The sequence below is a fragment of the Tachypleus tridentatus genome, chromosome 2 (assembly GCF_004210375.1).
Source record: "Tachypleus tridentatus isolate NWPU-2018 chromosome 2, ASM421037v1, whole genome shotgun sequence".
Classification (NCBI taxonomy): Eukaryota; Metazoa; Arthropoda; class Merostomata; order Xiphosura; family Limulidae; genus Tachypleus; species Tachypleus tridentatus.
This window is the reverse complement of record NC_134826.1, coordinates 29900067-29920545: the sequence shown is the minus strand read 5'-3', so window position 1 is coordinate 29920545 and position 20479 is coordinate 29900067. Positions and strand designations below refer to the sequence as shown.

The 20479-nt window shown below is 34.7% G+C and overlaps 1 protein-coding gene across 1 annotated transcript in view; it reads left to right on the top strand.

Moving 5' to 3' along the window:
* Positions 1–954: 954 nt before the first annotated feature.
* The window catches only part of LOC143240189 (D-aspartate oxidase-like), a 32898-nt gene continuing 13373 nt past the window's right edge, over positions 955–20479 (top strand). The window contains exons 1-5 of the mRNA XM_076482256.1: positions 955–1324; positions 6203–6436; positions 10826–10949; positions 16336–16415; positions 17884–17949. Coding sequence (XP_076338371.1) covers positions 6228–6436; positions 10826–10949; positions 16336–16415; positions 17884–17949 — 479 coding nt within the window. The 5' untranslated portion in view covers positions 955–1324; positions 6203–6227. The remainder of the gene's footprint in view (positions 1325–6202; positions 6437–10825; positions 10950–16335; positions 16416–17883; positions 17950–20479) is intronic.

The following is a 20479-nucleotide window of genomic DNA, read 5'->3' as shown; positions in this document are numbered from 1 at the left end:
TATATAAGTGAAACTCTGTTCATCATATTTTGGATACACTATACTAACTGTAAATATTAGGTTGTCCAGAAATGAATGTCGTTTTTGAACTGCGAAGTTTGTAAAAGTATAAACCAGTGTTGTAGGACATGTTTTAATCAAAGTAAGCACCATTTGCTTAAACACACTTTTACCAACGTGAAACGATGCTGTTTATGTCGCTGCTGTAGAAATCGGAGTTGCTGTGACCAATGAGCTTTCTGAAAGCTTCTTCTGCAGCTGCCTGGTTTTGAAAGTGTTTATTGTTCAAAAAGTTGTCAAAGTGCTTGAAAAAATGAAAATCTGTAAGGGAATGATCTAGGGAATATGGTGGATGAAGCAGAACCTTAAAGACTTTCGTCTCCATGTCTAAACCTTTGGAACAAGCGCAAAACTGTTCGTTCAGTAACAGAACCATGGCCGAATGCCTGGTTGATATTCCATACAGTTTTGGTAGTTTTGCGTCCAAGTTCGAAGTTGTAGAGGCAAATCAGACGAAAGTCTTTCTTGTCCATGTTGCCTTGGAGATTGCAAAACTTACTCTAAGTAGAGTTGAAACAGAAGATAATTAAGACACCTTGTAAGCAATAAACATTGGATTAAACCAACCAACTAACAATAAGTTACTCAATATTCAGCTTTTAAGTGTCATCGTGAGAATTCCAACATTTATTTCTGAAGAATCTAATAGTATGTTGGCCTTGATATTTTGTGTTACATCGAAAAAATTAATACACTTTTTCAAAGGGATTTGTTTTTTACTACGCCTACTTAATGTTTATAAAAAAATACGATTTTGTATTTGTTGGGAAAGTTAAACGCAACGATGCCAGAAGTTTCTTAACATACTTCTAGCTTTGGTTGATTGGACGTAAATTATCACCTGATCAATCCACGCATCTTCAGAATAACATGTGCTAAGAGACGCGATCTGCATTTTAGATGTTCAATGTGAAGAGAAATGTAGACGCTTTTGCACTTCCATAGGATTTATCTAAACATATTCTTATATACGTTTGTAGAAAAAAAGAAAATCGTATGAAGGAAGTAACTTGGTAAAATCTTTGAAAGATAAATTAGTAAGAGTATGAAATTCGATAATTAATTAATTTTTCAAAATTGCTAAACAGCACCGTAACGAAAGCTTATATTCAACCGATGTAAACTTTTGGTTCGTCCCGTATCTTCCAGTTAGATACATATAAATATATACATGTGTGTGTGATTCAGGACAGCCAGAAGTGAAACGAGGACACGATCTGAACACTCGACAAACATTTACTTAACTTTTCCTTAACTCTGAAGGGTAAGTTAACAAGGAAAGCTTGTTGTTTAGTATCAGGTTTAAATAGTAATTACATAAAATTGTTTTAATAATTTAAATAAGTGTTTTTACGTAAAAAATTTATTTACTGACATATTTGAAATTAATCTCAGAAGTATCAGAAGTATTAATCTCAGTGTTTTGTGATTTAGGTAAAGGTAAAATGTATTGTTTGTTTTGAAAAATTCAAGAACGTTCATATTTTGATACCACGTTTAATTAATTATATATCTATATATTAATTTCTTATTATATATATATTTATCATAGACAGTTGATGTTAAATCAATCGTCATTGTCTAATTTCATTTATTTTTATTCCGTAAATAATTAATACAATTTTAATAAATGTTATATCAGTTTCTAAGAATTTATTTTAAAACTTTTACTTTGTCCTTAAATACTTTTTTGCAATGGTTAACTTTGTGGTTAGTTTACTTCCAAGTATACGTTTTTATTTTTAGTTTATTTTCTTTTTCAAGTGTAAATTTGGTTCTTTTCGTGATTTATAAAAAAAAAAAATCTCTTCACATTTGTTGTCAGTAGAATGAGGTCGAATTCAGTTATGGATGAGGAGAACGGAAAATATATCAAGTTTACAGTACGTGAAGGAGAACATTACGTATTCCACAAATGTAATGGTAGAGACATGGAAATCACAGACCTTTTTTGTATAATTTAAGAGGCTTCCGTTTTGACCTTTTATTCACTTTTTATTTGTATATTTCCCAATTTAAAGTTGTAGACTACTGTAATAGAGAAAGGTAGTGTGTTGTCCGTGACCAATCCTCTACCAACACATCCAGCAGAATATAAAAAGATATTCTCATCCCGAAGAGTAAAGGGGAAGGTTCAGACTACAGGTAGTCTTACCTTTTGAATATTCCTGATGATTGGAAACATCAACATTATTTAATAAGATGCATTTATATAACTGTATTATATTTCATATTATGCAGGATGTAAGATACAACTATTCTGGCAAATCATTTGGAGACCAAGCAACAATATTTACTCAAAGGTTTTGAAAGCGTTTAAGGTCTGGTTTGTTGAGACACTTATCATTTTCTCCAAATTATTGAAAAGTGGGCAGATTGGAAATTAGTTAACGTTACTCCTTTTTTCAGTGGGTCCCCTGGTGTGACGGTGGCAAATCTTCGGGTTTACAACGCTAAAATCAGGGGTTTTAGCGTGGGGAATCCCCACGGTGAGCATAGCCCCATGCGGCTTTACTGTAAGGAACACACACATTTTAATGGTGGGAAAAAGTTTCTCAAGCTCTGATAAAATATAATTTATAAAGAACCTTAAAAATGTTTTACATTTTATTGGATTATCAGCTTGGTTTCATTAGGGGCAGAGCTTGCCTTACCAATATTTTGACATTCTTTGAAGAAGTTATTATGAAGAGGACAAGTGTAGATGTATTGTATCTGGATTATGAAGAAATATTTGACAAGATGTCATCTAAAAGGCTTGTTAGAAAAATGTCTCTATAGGTGTGGAGGATGGGTTGGATCACTGGATAGATGGAACCAGAAAACTGTTTTAAGTGTAGTTCAGTCAAGCTGGTTTATTGTAATGAGGGTGGTATCCTAGGCCTCAGTATTAGGAACTTTGCTCTTTTTGATTTACATCAAAGACATAGATGAAAGAATGATCATTATATTATTTAAATGTGACTGATAATATTAACGTCTTGGATGTTGCTAGATGTGGAAGTGGAAGGCTAAATATGGTTTTAGGTTATATATATAGAAATATTTAATATATGTTTGTATAGATTGAAATTGCATTGTATATGTCATTTGTTAGGACACACTTGAAGTATTTTATTCAGTCTTGGAGAAACTTTCTTAAAAAAGGACGTTGAATTGTTTGCAAAAAGTTCAGAGGAGATCTACTGTGATAATGCCTGATATGGAAATTTTATCATATGAAGACAGGCTAAGATCTCTGAACTTGTTTTTTTCTCGAGAAAAAAAGAGTTGAAACATATTTGATTAATGTGTTAAAGAGTATTTTTGGAACTGATAGTGTTAATACATCACCTTCATTTTTAACGGCGATAATGTTGAGACAATGAGACACAATGATCAACACAGGGAAGAAATTATCTTCATCTAAGGCAGTTTTATTATTTTAACATGATATAGTCCTGGCTGTTTTGTATTGATGTTATTGTCTACATACATTGAGTAGTTATTAAATAATACGAGAGAAGATAGTGTGTGATTGGACAAACATCAGAAGAGACGTTATTCTGATCTTTATAAGTTATTTTGAGCAGTTGTTCTTCAAACACATCTGTTTTATATAAAAGGGTATGTTTTGGGTATAATCGTTTTCAAAACAGACCAGTGATTTATTCAGACAGGCTCTCTATGCCTGATGTAGAGTTATATCTCGTCACTTTTTGATCATGAAGGTTAAAAGAAGTCTAGTCTTTATGACAAAAATGGCACGAACACATTCATTGCAGTGTATCCAGAAGCAAAATAAATAGGAGAAGAACCAAACAAGGTTATTTTGTAAGAGTTATCTGTAAACTGATGTTAACACGAATTCACCACCATCACCATGTTAATTGAGCAAGACAGCATACCAAGTTACACTCAGGACACTGGTAACATGTCATCTTTCCAGATAAGTCCTGTTTCCAACTTCTTAAAACTGATGATATGATACATTTTCGTTGTTTGGCTGGAGAAGAGATTAGGGAGGAATGTCTGTTCCACAGATGGTGGAGCAATATATCTTTGGGCAAATATTCATCATGGTATAAAATCATCTTGATATACTCCGTGGAAACGTCAATGGTGCATCCTACATGCATCACATGAAGATTATATTTCTGATATATGCTATAACAAGATTTGTCAATAATTTTGTGTTCCAGGATGACAGTGTCACTGCTCACAGAGCGCGTATTGTATAGGATTATCTCGATCAAGAAGACGTTACAAGATTTCCATGGCCAGAAAAGTCTTCAAATTGCAATTCCATGGAGAACTGTTGGATAGAACCAAGAAGGAAAACTGTTGATCATGACTCCAAGCCAGCTATTTTAGTTGAGTTGCAACACTTTCCAGTGTCAAGTTGGGATGAAATTAGAGTGGATTATATCAATAACATTATCAAATGCATATAACTTTGCCTTGCAAAGGTTATTAAAGTACTAGGAGGTTCAACTCAGAACTAAATGTTCGATACGGTTCATTTTTTTTTTTATTTTGCGCAAGGCCACATGAGGGCTATCTGCGCTAATCGTCCCTAATATAACAGTGTAAAACTAGAGGGAAAGCTGCTACTTATCATCACCAACCGCCAACTCTTGTGATACTTTATTACAAAAGAATAGTAGGATTGATCATCATATTATAGTGTTTACATGGCTGAAAGGACGAGCATGTTTGGTGTGACAGGGATTCGAGTGCTTTAATCACTTGGGTTTAATACGAACTGATATAAAGTTGAAGACTCTACTTACAATAATTTAATATCATATTTTGTCACTATGTATGTTTTGGTAAGGATCTGTTTGGATAGGTAAAATACTGAATAATACATCTTCCTACTGGTGTCTGACAAGACTATTTACCATTTTAATAAAAGCGTTCAGAATGTCTATAGAACCTGTCTCATTATACAAATTATATAGTAGAAGTTTATTATAGCATGCATTTTTCAGTTTGACAATATTAAGTGTATCTATATCCCGTTTTAACAACAATGATCTTATTTGTTACAATATATGCAAATATTTTGGCCAAGACTGTAGTTAGCCTTTGGAACGAGTTGCAGTTAATTTATAATTGGGCTTGATAAATACTTCATTAATAAAAGTTGGCATTCGGGTTTCTTTATTTATTTTCAATAACTTAGCTTAGTTTAGTGAATAGGACAACCTAATTGGTTCAAAAGGTTCTTTGCCGATCTTTAATGTTAGGTTATGTTGATAAAGAAAGTTAAATTTCGCTTGACTCGTAAACAGAATTAACAAGTGACTGAAGACAATGTGAAAGTAAGCAGTTTGTGAGATGACATTTTTATTATGTTCACTTTGTTCCAGGTTGTGGATTCAAAGGTCCAAGACTTGAAACGCGATATTTCACCTGGCATATTTTCAGTTCTCTGGGTTTTAACTTGTGACTGTATTCAGATAAGAGTCATAATAGGAAGGTGTTGTTTCCATCCTTCTTATTTTAAATACTATCCCTGAAAATTTATTTGGAACATATAATTCCTTTTCTTAGTTTCTCACTTAAATTTTTATTATTAGGTGCTTTTTAACTCAGTGTCTTTATTAGTAAAATGCCTTTAAATCAACCTCATTAAATATATTCAAGAAGAATAAATCGTCAGTTCCACAACCCCTGACAGTTTTAAATCAGCTTCAATAAATCGTTTTTATGTGAATAAATTGCCAAGTTTACCATCAACGCTAGTAGGTATTCTTCAATATCATTTCTCAGCTGCTATACGAATTTGTACTTCATTTCCACAGCGATAGCCACTAGACATTCTATGGACCAACTATGCAATCTGTCACTGGCTGTTAGTTAAATCATTTATACGACTTCTCTAAGTAGGAGTGGCTAAGTGTGTATTTAGTGTACGATTTCTAATACTGTAAGAGATATAAATGTTCAGAGCAAAATGCTACGAAGATACATATTTATAACCACATCAAACATTGTATGCTCGACATGTTTTCATGTTTTTTACAGTTACGTTCATTGCCCACTGTACTAATGGAAAACGATTATACAAAATACAAAAATACTATACTGTTATTCTGAAAAACGAACACTTTCGACAGCCACTTATGTTACAAAACTTGCGATTTTTACGTTACAGTTGCACTCATAGCAAACAGCACTCAATGGCCAGTTTGAAAGTTTCTTCTCCAAAAGTTGCTGTCATGGGTGCTGGTATTATCGGTCTTTCTACGGCTCTTTGTATAAAGGAAACCATACCTTCTGTTGACCTAACACTTATTGCAGATAAATTTGACAATGAAACTTTGAGCAGCGGAGCTGGTGGACTGTTTGGTCCGGATGTAAGCATTGGACCCAATGAGGAGGTTTTCAGGTACGTCATCTATGCGAAATAAATTGAATAACAAAATAAGAAACTTAAATCATTTTTGCATTTTTGTTATCATTTATTTTAAAAATCAACAAAATTTAGCTACATATAAATAACTTATGTAAATAAGAGTTTATTGTTATGAGTTTTGTTTTAGTATATAATATCTTAATATTGCATAATCGTTATGGTGCAAATAGTACTTAATAACTTGACATTTTATGAAAAAATTAAACAACTGAAAGCTCAAACTTGAAGTCTTGTCAGCAACATACAATAAAATGTAACAACCAAACCAATGGTTGACTTTTTGTAGGAAAACAATAGGGAGTCCACAATAGCCGTGGCACTTACAGTTCTTTTAGGCAAGATTAGAATATATTAATTAACAAGAAACTTTTTCATCCACATTTATTTAGCTATATTCTTGTATACCAGCAACACCAAGTGGGGAGGGGCGCGTATATCCGATTCTATTTTATTACCATGAAGATCTTTAACAGCATACCATCAAACTGAAATTCCTATAAGTAAGGATTAAAGTAAATAAATCAATCAAAATGGGGCCCGGCATGGCCAGATGGTTAAAGCGCTCGACTCGTAATCCGGGGGTCGCTGATTCGAATTCCCGTCACAACAAACATTCTCGCCCTTTCAGCCGTGGGGGCGTTATAATGTACGGTCAATTCCACTATTCGCTGGTAAAAGAGTAGCCCAAGAGTTGACGGCTGGTGGTGATGACTAGCTGTTTTCCCTCTAGTCTTATACTGTTAAATTAGGGACGGCTAGCATGATAGCCCTCGAGTAACTTTGTGCTATCGAAATGGTTTGACCTCTTAGGTCCAAAAATGTAATTAGATCGCAAATCGATCAAGGTATGACGAATCTATAAGCTACACCTTTACATATGAAAAGCACGGAGTTATTCTGTGGGACGTTGGGGCTGAAAATACAGTTTCAGGTCATACGGTTTTTATCAAAAATTTGAGACCTACTAAGTTCTAACGCTTAGTCTGCTTCGGCGTTTAAATAGTAATATTTAAGATTGAAACAGCAACTATATAAACAAATACACCGTGACTTTAGAAACGTTTTCTGTAAGTACATCATATATAAAGTTTTGCTACAACCCGAGACAACATTGTTTCACTTTAGTGTCTGCAACATGTATATACCAAAATGGTGCATGTCCGAACAGACCAACTTTCCCTTCTTCACGAAGGTGACTAAAAATGCTCAGAGCAATAGATGAAAAATCCATGTACAGTCCATTCTAATTATAAATGTCTGTCAGCTTGCTTTCTTATGGGTTAGCACACAGACCAAATTGAATGCTAGAAATCTAATAGAATCTCAAAATATGTAAACTTGGTTTAGTTAATAGTTCAAAAAGTTTGTTTTGTTTGTTTTTGAATTTCGCACAAAGCTACTCGAGGGCTATCTGTGTTAGCCGTCCCTAATTTAGCAGTGTAAGACTAGAGGGAAGGCAGCTAGTCATTACCACCCACCGCCAACTCGTGGGCTACTCTTTTACCAACGAATAGTGGGATTGACCGTCACATTATAATGCCCCCACGGCTAAAAGGGCGAGCATGTTTGGCGCGACAGGGATGCGAACCCGCGACCCTCAGATTAGGAGTCGCACGCCTTAACACGCTTGGTTGAAAAAGTTTCATTGGAATATTGTACAGTTTATAAGTATAGTGTGTTTAGCCAGTAATGAACTCCGAGTTCATTTCGATTTCTCTTTTGTTTTTATAAAATTTATATGACTTCTTTAGTCTCATCCGACAACAAAAAGTTGCTTTCACTTATGTTAGTTGTAGCATTTATAATGATATAATAAAAAATTATGTTGGTGTTCAAAAGAAAATTAATTTTGCTTGGCAATTACAATTTTTTTCGAAGAAAATTCTTCCAAAAGCTCAAACTAGCTATATTTAAGTAAAATTATTTTAATGAGTTTTATTATCCTTCAGATATTAGTTTTTATATGCCATGTCAAACAGTTATTACGACTATAGTAGTATTTACAATGATGATAAAGTATTGTATTATCCAGTTTTCACACTTTTCTCGGTTCGAGTAATTGTTTACGACATTGTGGATTGTTGGATCCGAATTAGTGTAAAACTGTTTTGGACACTATGTGATGTAAGATAACTTCGATTTCAGTCATCCAAACACATACATACATCTTTAACAAACCAACTAGACAAATATAATACAGCAGACTATCAACAAATACTGGCAAAAAACAAAAATATTCCTTGAGTTAGGAAAACTTGATATAAAGATAAAGCTGCTAATGTAATTAACAAAAGTGGTCACAGAGTCTGTTTCTTGTTTAAATATTTTGTTTTGCTCCTTCTGGTTGATAACCGCTTGTGGCATAGAGAGGATGACTAACTAAATGTAGACAGGGGTGAGTTCATGATACCACACACGGATTAGAACTTCCTACGATTTCAAGATGCTTTTCGTTTTCTTCTTTTGCACCAGTTTTTGGCAAGGTTAAGATCTGAGCTTTTTCTGGCCAGCATATTGTCTTGATTCTTTCCCTTCAAAGATAGTCCTTCAATAGAAGCAATGAAATACAACCAAAGATGTCTTTCAATACACATAGAGTGAAACTGTCACTTTATTTCACATCTAATGCATAGAATGAATGAATGTTACCAACCTTTATAGCCCTGTAGTAAGGAATATAATCATCCTGGAATGTGCACTGGTCAACTTCACCGAACTGATCCCCATTTATTGGCTTTAACTGGAACTTGAGATATTCGAAGTATTTGTTGGCACTAACAGTGCCTTTCACACAATGATCACATCCTGGCCAGAGATTCTGTCCCGTATAATCTGACCCTGTGAATGTTTTATTGTTGTATTTAAGCACGTTAAATAAAACTGCTCTCCACACTGATGTCTCATAAAGTGCTTCCCATCAGATTCTTGAAGTTGAACCTTGATTTGTCTGAAAAGACTTTACTTCCTGTTGCTTCAGTTCAATTAGCTAGTTCTTTGACTCATATTAGTCTCATCTTCCTCCTCTTGATGGTGAAGAAGAGTTTCTTTCTTGACCACCTTGCTGGAGACTGGCTAAACACAGGTAAGACCAGAAGGTGACAGTGACCTTTGAAGTTTCTACCATGCTGTTTTGAAACCTATGGAGGAAAGTCGACGATTCTGGAGGATCACGCATTTCATAACATGGTTGTCAACTACTCTGGAAGCTTTTCTCTTACCTCTTCGTATCTGCTGTTCCACACAACCAATGTCTCTACATCTCTGTAACAATGGCTCACATTTGACTGGTTAACTGTAATTCTTCGAGAAGTCTACGTTGTTGAAAGTCTTTTTGTTCAAAGAAACAATGACTTTTTTGTGTGTGGAGTTAACTCTCAATCCTTAGCTATGCAGTTATACTTGTAAATCGGCTGTCGTTAAGAACCTCTATTAGTAGCCAAAAAATAAAACAAACAAAAATATAGTCTGATCTAATACCAGATAGCCTATAAAGCTGCTTGTATAATAAACAGATAATATTGCATCAGTCATGAAAAACATACTTCTATCTACATGCACTGGGCCTCAGAACAGACAATGATTCCGAAGAATCTCCCGCTAAAATCAGTAGTTCGATTCCCCTCGGTGGACAAGGCAAATAGTCCATTGCGGCTTTGCTATAAGAAAAACACACACAGTCATGCTAACACACAAATTCCGAAGAAAAGTGTAAAAAATTGGATATTGCAAAATATGTATCCTCAATTAATAATACGATAATAAATATCACAACAGTCAATACTGTCCTGGGATTATTGTATATGTGATGATTTGTTTAGTTCTAACTTGCATATTATAACTGGCTAGCTACTGCAAACCTCACATGGTAGATTTCATAATAACAACAGAATTTTCAGCAATTCCTCTATCTAGTATTAGAGCAACTAGGGTTTAGGGTTACTGCATGTAGGTGAATATTCATATTTACTATAGTTGGTATTATTTATTGCACATTTGTAAAGCAGTTAAACTCTTTGTTTTAACTAAGCATTTAACTAAACATTTTTTCTTACAGTAAATTAGATACATAGAAATTACTATGAACAAAGTTACTTTTTGATACTCTCAACAGTGGATGACTATTACAGCAATTTATAATTCATAGTTTATTTTTCAGTTTGCGATGAAGTTACCAAAAGTGGAATAGATTCGCATTTTGCTGTTCTATTATATCCCTTAGCGAAAAGAAATTATTTGGTCACTTTAGAAATTTACGTAGCATCATGAACACTTTCAAATTTCATTTGATTTACATTCTAATTAATTGAAATTATCTTATAACTTAAACGGTTGATAATCTGCAAGTATTTTCATTGTTAACAGACAATGGTGCAGAGACAGCTACGAGCACTTTTTATCTCTTCTCCTGTCACCTGATGCAAGTACAACTGGAGTTATACCGTTATCAGGATACGATCTCAGTACTACTACTGAAGAGGCTGTTAAAGTAAGAAAACTATTCTCGAAATATTGAAAATGAAAAATTTCAATGTTTGTTGCATTATGTTGTTATCAGTAGCACCCTAAAGACATGCAGTATTTTCAAATTGTAACTCAGCAGAATATATGGTTATCAAGGCTATGTTTATTTCGTATAATCTAAACATCAGTTTATCTGTATGTTATTATAAATAAATCTAAATCCGATGTTTTTTCGCATATAATGTAGATATAAATCACTAACATCAAGAAGATAGTTTGTTTGTTTTTTGAATTTCGCACAAAGCTACTCGAGGGCTATCTGTGCTAGCCGTCCCTAATTTAGCAGTGTAAGACTAGAGGGAAGGCAGCTAGTCATCACCACCCACCGCCAACTCTTGGGCTACTCTTTTACCAACAAATAATGGGATTGACCGTCACATTATAACGCCCCCACGGCTGAAAGGGCGAGCATGTTTGGCGCGACGGGGATGCGAACCCGCGCCCCTCAGATTACGAGTCGCACGCCTAAACACGCTTGGCCATGCTGGGCCCAAGAAGATAGTTAGCTGACATTAAAGGTAAACTGTTTGATAGTTGGCTGACATTAAACGTAAACTGTTTATTGCAAACTTTATATTTAAGCGTTTATACATACAAAAATTGAGAAGTTTTTTTTGCATTTTCTTATTAACAGTTTGAGATCTGGAAAATTAGACAGTATATTGATAAATTATCTAAGAGTTTAATATTTCGAAAAATCGGACAGGATACAAATAACTGAATTAATTAAGACATTAAGATTAAAAAAATTATATTGATGTATTAATTAATCAAGAGATTAAAATAAAAACATACAGTGTATTGATGAGGTAACTAATTAAGATATTTCAAACTCCAAAAATGTTGTTTAAACGAACTTTCGCATGGAGTTGGAAAAACAAACCTGTACCGAAATAACCTTATTTAAACTTTGTAAACTATTTAAAATTGTTTATTGTTACCTAATGTTTTCCGAATTAGGAATGGTACAATAATTTTTTCCGATTATATTTGTCCTCCTTGACAAAGGTAAGTCTTTGGATTTACAACGCTAAAATCAGGGGTTCGTTTCCCATCTGTGACCATAGAAGATCGACCGATGTGGCTTTACTGTAAGGAAAACACATACACGCACTAATTGTATTTATTAAGTTGTCCAGAAATGAATGTCGTTTATGAACTGCGAAGTTTGGAAAAGTATAAACCAGTGTTGTAAAACATGCTTCAATCAAAGTAAGCACCATTTGCTTAAACACACTTTTGCCAACGTGTAACGATGCTGTTTATGCCCCAGCTGTAGAAATCAGAGTTTATATGGCCAATTAATTCCCTGAAGGCTTATTCTGCAGCTGCCTGGTTTCGAAAGCGTTTGTTGCTTGCTGTTTCAGCTCTACCAGAGTATGTTTTAAAACTCTAAGGCAGCATGGATAAGAAATACTTTCGTCTAATTTTCCTCTATAACCTCAAATTTGGACAAAAAGTTACCGAAACTACACGGAACATCAACCAGGCATTTGACCATGTATCTTCTACTGAACGTACAGTTCAACGCTGGTTCCAAAGGTTCTGACAAGTGCTTGAAAAAAAAGAGAAAATCTCTAAGAGAAAAGTCTGAGGAATATGGTGGATAAGGCAGAATCACGATTCCCAATTTGTTCAATTTTTGGAGCGTCATCCTTGACAGGTCTCATAACGTCAGTTTTGTTGATGTTTAGTTTGCTCATGCAGAACCCACTTATTTAACTTTTTCTTCTTTCCAATCGCACTCAAGTGATTGGCAATGCTTTATTTGCTTGTGCCTAGCTTTTCCGCAAGCTCAGGTGCTGTTGTGCGAGGGTCAGTCTCAACTGCTTCCCTTAATGTGTTTTCATCTAAGAATGGCTTTCTTCCACGACTTTCGATGTCTTAAAGACTTTCATTTCCATGTCAAAACCTTTGGAACAAGCGTTGAAGCAGTAGAAGATCCATGGCCAAATGCCTGGTTGATGTTCCGTGTAGTTTCGGTAACTTTTAGTCCAAATTTGAAGTTGTAGAGGAAAATTAAACGAAAGTCCTTCTTATCCATGCTGCCTTAGGGGTTGCAAAACTTACTCTGAGTAGAGCTGAAACAGCAGGCAATTAAGACACCTTGTAAGCGACAACACCAACGATAAGTCACTCAATTTTCAGATTTTAAATGTTATCTTGAGAATTCCGACATTTAGTCCTGGACAACCTAATGCTAATGAATTTGAAATTTTGCCTAAGAAGAAGTCTGGCTGTTTTATAACTGGCCTAAAGTTAATTGGATTTGTATGTAGTTTGAGAATAGCATATAAATACGACAATTCTGATGATGTTTAAGAAATTTATTATTCAGTATTGCATTTATTCTATTCCATTGTATTGTGTTTGTTTGTGTTTTCTTATAGCAAAGCCTCATTTGGATATCTGCTGAATCTACCGAGAGATATTCCATTGTAAGCCTCTAATTTAAACACGAAAATTTCGGGAAATTAATATACACCAAATATAATAAATTAAAAGATAATATTCAAATTAATCATGTCTTTGAGTTGTTATTTATTACTAGCAATTATCATATTTTGTGTAACTTACGTTTTCTTTTGAAACAATATGTTATTTTAGTATCTGTCTGAGGCGTAGCTAGCTGTTAGCACAAGGGCTCTATGCCCGAATCAACAGATGGTGTTTTGAAATATCAGAATAGAAAACCGTAATTGACTTTGTACTGAAAATCCGAAAGTGTCTGCGCCTATGAGTCTGAGCCCCGAATATTTTAAGCATCTATCGACGCTTCTAATATCTATGTTTCACTAATTTTGTCAGATAATACATAAATCTGAGATAGTAGACTGATAAAATAAATGTTTATATGCATATTATTTATATACATTTAGTTTTCAGTGACATTTGTTGTATTACACTATTTCATCAAAACACTATGCATATGTTAAATATTTGCATGTTCATTTTCATTTACCTATCTAATCTTTGTCATAAGTATCAACTTCATTAGTTTTTCTGCTTTTATTTCGACTCATGAGAAATATCAATGAAATATATATTGACTTTCTCTTTGTCTCCCAGTGAGACAATAGTAAGTCTACAGACTTACAATGCTAAAAGACTTTCGAAATTTCTTCCTCCACACTCGTGTTTCTACAACAATTGCCGTCCATTGAGTTCAGTTTCATCATAAATACTCTGCCTAAAACAAGATATCAAAGATATTGGTATTTTGCATGAAAAATACTGCATTAATGCTTTATTTATATTCCGCTATAATTTATAGTTTCCATGCCAGAGAAAGTTGGCTTATAATTTTATACATCGTCGTATAGTTTCAAATATTTTGGCCATTGGATTTCATTAAAATATTCTAGGAAGTAAATTAAGTTATTTTACTTAAATAAATAAAATGTCAATTTAAAAATGCAAAATTTCAAATGGTTTTATAAACATAACATATGTTTGTCATAAATAAGTTTGACATCTTGAAAATATTTTGTAGTAGGGTGGAATTTATTAATTAAAATATTTATGTCCCTCTGGTGACTCAGCGATGAGTTGGAGGGTTAATAATGCTAAAACTAGAGTTTGGATCACCTCGATGGACATAGTGCAGATAGTGCATTGCCTAAATTTAGGCTTAATCACAAATAAAATCAAGATAATTTTGAGATTGTAATTTTTCGTAATCTATTATTATGTTCATTTTGTAATTAATTTCATTTTTGTGAAATTGTTGCCTAATCGCAATTGCGATAAAGTAAAAGTATTAGAACAAACAGAATCAAATACGCATGGAAACTCCCCGAAATATTCTAAACAATTTGACAGTTGTATTTTTTTCAGATGATGTGTAAATGCGAGAAATTAATGAAACCTTGTTCACACACCCTGTCTCCCGCTGGTGCCGCGGTAAGTCTTCGGATTTACAACGCTAAAATCAGTGGTGGACTCAGCAGATAGCACAATGTGGCTTTGCTATAAGAAAACACGCATATTTTACACACCCGTGCACCTGGCACGACCTAGTGGTTAGGTTATTCGACTTACAATCTGTGTCACTGAACACGGTCGCGCGCGTCCTTTCCTCTGTAGAGTTGTTATAATGTTACGGTCAGTCTCACTCTTCATTGGTAAAGAACAGCCCAAAATTTGTGATGGGTGGTGTTCACTATCCTTACAATAAATTCTGAAACAAAACAAACTATTGTGCACACATAAAGTTGAGATTGTTAAAAACAAATATGTTCAGTTTATAATGTAAATAGTTTAAGTACGTGTTTAATCACTTATGGCACCCATCCTTTAGGTTTACTTGTAAAAAAATAATAATTATATATCAATTGAACTTATATATTTATAAGTTAAATAATCTTTAACTTACAAGTTAAGCAAACAACCACTGAAATTCAGTTTTTCGTAACGGTAGGTTTGTACTATACCAATTTGTTTAACGTAATGGCAACTGAGTTGTAGCTATTCAACAAAATATCCAATTAACTAGGTTTTCTGACTGCTTTGATGAAATTCTTCTTTGATATTTTGAAGTCGTTTGATAAGGAATGTAGGACCGTGGTCTAACTTTTCAGTTTCAAATTTATCTTTTCAGAAGTTCTAAGGATGTTATTTGAGGTTAAGGATGTGGGTTGTCAGCAATACGCTAGAATTATTTTGTTTTTCTGATCTAAAATGTAGTTTATATTATTCTTTTGGTAAGAAATATTACCTGCTGGTACAAACCATTCGCTATTCGACCAAGCATGTCTGCCACAACTTCTGCAATGTACCAACTGGAATATCTTGATATTTATAGGTAATTGGATATCTAAACAATTCACATATGGGGTCAGCATTCAATTACTAGAGTGGCAAGACATTCACAGGAAATTATAATATCTGAATTCTTGACCTGAGTACCTATTGAGTCATAGTCGGCCATCAGTCAAAAACTGACTTAAACATGTCATTTATAGGCGATCATCATCACATTAAAACTGCACATCAGTCACAGTCAGCCATTGCTATAAAATCAATTTAAACATACCAAACATTGGCAGTCATCACTCAATCACTGAATTAAGTCAAATTATTTCATAAAATGCATGACTACATGTCAAGATTCCTGTACTCTAAATACAAAAGGCACAGGTCTTAGTTGGGGTTATCTAAATGTTTCGAATTTACCAATCAGTTCATATGCTGTGTTTCTTAATTTACATAGAGATGTGTATTTATCAAAATAATAAGCTGATTTTAAAAATTACTAATAATACAATTGAACAGAGACATACAATAATACTACAATGATCAACTACCAGAATTTGTTTCTTATTATGATTTACCGATATTTGTTTTTCAAGACTGATGTTTTAGTTGAGCTGATACCGTCTATGAGATCAGTCACTGATCAAGAACTGAAGCTTTTCCCTCCGGAAATCAGGTAAGCAGGCCGATTTGTACAGTGAGTTATAGCTTATGAGTTACTATTTTTTTTTATATAGAAACACATTGTAATGATAAATATATAACAAAAATAAGAAAATGTAAAAAGACTTTATTATAACGTACCTAGTTGTCAGTGTGTTAGGAAGTTCAATCCCCTAGTGGTATGTTCCCGTATTTAAAACTCTATAAACTGGGTTTCTAAACCCGTGGTGAGCAGAGCACAGATAGGCTATTGTGCAACTTTGTGCTTAAGTTAAAACAAACAATCCAACAGGAAATTTAAATTTTTATGCGTAGGATTTGTGTAAATATGAATTTATTTTAAATATAATAAATATTCATGACCTTAAGTTACCTCATTGGCTCGATTATAAGGCGTTGTTGTTTTTAGTAATAATATAAAGCCATTTTGCTTTAATTTGACGTTCTATCAAAGTCTTGTTTCAAGTTGATACCGAAAGGATAAAATACTGCAACACACAGAGTATTTGGACACCAGAGGGTTCCTTAATAACGTGAAATGAGTGAACTAATACGATTACCGTTGATCTTAGAATTGAAACGCTGTCAGGGTACATGCTAGCAAATGCAATAGCTGTTGCAGCAGTGTTACGTTCAATTGCACCATAAAACATATGTGGTTTAGTGCACCCTGCAAGTATTATTTCTAATCTTATGAACACGTGCTTACCCTCAGTAATTCAGTAATGAACTTGAAGGCTTATAATGTTGAAATTTTGGGTAGAACAGCGCAGATAATCCACTGTGTAGTTCATGCTTAAAAATACAGTTAACACCTGTCTTTCTGCTGCGAATACTAAAGAAGTATAGGCCTCGTTGTTGCTGAAAATTCCTCTAACTGGTTATGTTGCAATAATGATACAAGTACATAAATATTTTAAAATATAACGTTTTACTAAGTTTTGTAGTTTGTTTGTTTTTTGGAATTTCGCACAAAGATACTCGAGGGCTATCTGTGCTAGCCGTCCCTAATTTAGCAGTGTAAGACTAGAGGGAAGGCAGCTAGTCATCACCACCCACCGACAACTCTTGGGCTACTCTTTTACCAACGAATAGTGGGATTGACCGTCACATTATACACCCCCACGGCTGGGAGGGCGAGCATGTTTAGCGCGACGCGGGCGTGAACCCGCGACCCTCGGATTACGAGTCGCACAGCTTACGCGCTTGGCCATGCCAGGCCCACAAACCTTTACGAATATGTCACTAACATGAGATCATGAGTAAGCAACATTTTTTTGTTGTAGTTGTAAGTTAATTTATAAAATACATCTTAAAATTTGTTCATGAAATTCTCTGTTTGTTTCCTTAGCCCTTTGGACCCTAACTTAGAAGTAGAATATGCCATCAGATACGAAATAGTAAAAAATAAAACCAACCTTATACTTGAAAAAATGTTTTTATCTGTCTATGTCTGAAAATTTAAGTTATTTAATTTCCAGGGCTGGAATATTTTACACCTCATTTGTCGTTGACTGTCGGCGTTATTTACCTTGGTTGAGAAACAGGTAAATATATAAAAAGTACAATATCATTATTTTATGTAAATTTTTATCCGTTATAATAATTAAATACTGGACAAAGTTTATTTAAAATTATTATAATTTTGAAATATATGCAGTTTTGTGTACGTCATTTTTTGAAATAAGTAATGAATGTTGGTCTCTCTGAGACTGCAATATGACAATAGGGTTATTTAATTTTTATATTTGTGGCAATTAAACATCACAGAATACATTTGTAACCGTAGTTGTTACAAGTTTATTAACCTTGAGATATGTAGCTGAGTACGCTTGGTAAAATAAACTATACTCTTCAAAAAAAGAAACGCAAACATATTGTTAACAAGTTTATTCCGGGTAGTTCTGTATGACATGTGTGAAACTTTGCACATTCACTGCTGAACATCCAAAGTCTGCAAAGGTGAAGTCCACGCTCACTAGTTGAAGCTTAACGTCACTCAACGTCAATAACGAGTATGTCCCCCGTGAGCATCAATAACTGCTTGGCATCTCCTGCCCATGGAAGTGCTGAGATAACGAATCACATCCTGTGGAATGGCTGTCCACTCAGCCTGCAAAGCTGCTGCAAGCTGAGGTACAGTCTGCGGTTGAGGTTGTCGCCGTCGCAGACGTTAGTCCAACTCGTCCCAAAGATGTTCGATGGTGTTAAATCTGGTGATCTGTAGGGCCAGGGAAGAACGTTGATGTTGTGGTGTCTCAAGAAGACAGTGGTGAGTCGGGCTGTGTGAGGACGGGCGTTGTCATGTTGAAAAACGTCGTTGACGTTCACCATGATGGGTTGCACATGGGCCTAAGAATCTCGTCGACGGTTACGAACGGTCTGATCGGAAATCCTACGCAGCCCTGGTATGGTTGAGGCAGTAGATGTCGCAGTGGTGGTCCTATTCCGAGGGTGACGTAACCGGATGTTGCGATCTTATGCGGGCGTGGTCACACGAGGTCTGCCAGATCGTGGACGGTCAGAAGTAGATCCATGTTGTTGGTGACGATTCCATAGCCTTGTGATGGTGCTTGGGTAGACATTCACAGCTCTGGCAACATCTGATTGAGATTCGCCTGCTTCCAAGCGACCAATGGCATTGTTGCGTTGTGCTTCAGTCAGTCTTGGCGTAACTGTATTGCGTGTCGGTGGCTTAACACTGAGCTATGGAAACCGAGAACCCGTCACTTTTATAGGGATTTTGCACATGTTGCACTTGCAGAGCATGCAGATCTCTCAAACAAATTTATTGGACACGAATGCGTTTTGGCGAAAAATCCGATGTTTTCCTCCGTATTCAAAGTGCACAACTTTTATTGTCATTTTGGTCTGACAATCAGTGCCTTAACACGTGTAACATTACATACTCTGAGCTTGTAACGTTATTACATATATTTCTCTTTAAAATAAAACAAATATCTCTTTTGCGTTTCTTTTTTTGAAGAGTATATTTGGTAAGAACCTTAAATACCAAATGGCATCATTTTGACCATACTTGAATTAAGCTAGGTTGAACATCGTTGTTTAAATTGATAAAGGATACAATACAGAAATCAATTATACTTTAACTGACTGGGCATTACCTGTGATGATTTAGACTGGGCATTACCTGTGATAATTTAGACTGGGCATTACCTGTGATGCATTACAGTCTTATTCACAATTCTTATGAACATATCTGACCATTATTATAGGCTTTCAGGGCTTTCTATTTCAATATGTGTATTTAGTGAAACATTTTTTCATCATTAAATTGGCAAGGATAAAAGAGAATCAACTGAAAATATTCTAACTTGAGACTTAATATACATGTTAATAAATAGTTAACAACATAATGTATGCTCTTAAGCTTACTGTTTGTAAATCTATTATATTTCCGTTAAATTATAAACATTAATAATTTTCTATGCTCAAGAGTGTTCGCGATATGCTCAACTCACAACTTGACCACTTCATGGTACACTACTCCTTCTGAACGATAACCTCCTCAACACGAACACAGTGCAGTGTGGTTAACATTGTCATTCATAAGGATGAAGTTGTCACCAATGTTTTTTGTAAATTGATAAGACGTCACCCCTTTACCCCTGTACTGCGCAACTGTCAAGTTGTTATGCTGTGATTGGTGAAGTTCAGTTTTCCTGTTAAAGCTGATGCTGCTTGCTTCCAACCATAATGGAATCACGTTAGATATGTTGGCACCATCTAGTTCGGCTGCAAACTTTGGCACAGTGCTCTGTAAAGTCTAAACAAAACTTGCACGTATCTCTCATCGGAATTCCAGTTTGAGACGTAGTTCTATCAAGCACGTTTCACAGTTTTAGCTGACAGTAAATCTCGCTGTCCATTTGAGAGTAACTGCTTCAGGCGACGATTGCAGTTGACTGATTGTTTTCATTTCGGTCCGCAGTTCAAAAGTAGAGATGGCTGTACTTGAAACTTAGGTCTCTCTAAGATGCAACCTTCTTCGTACATACGGCATCATTCAAGTAAAAAACCCTTCGAAATATTCAAAACATAAAAATACAAAATGGA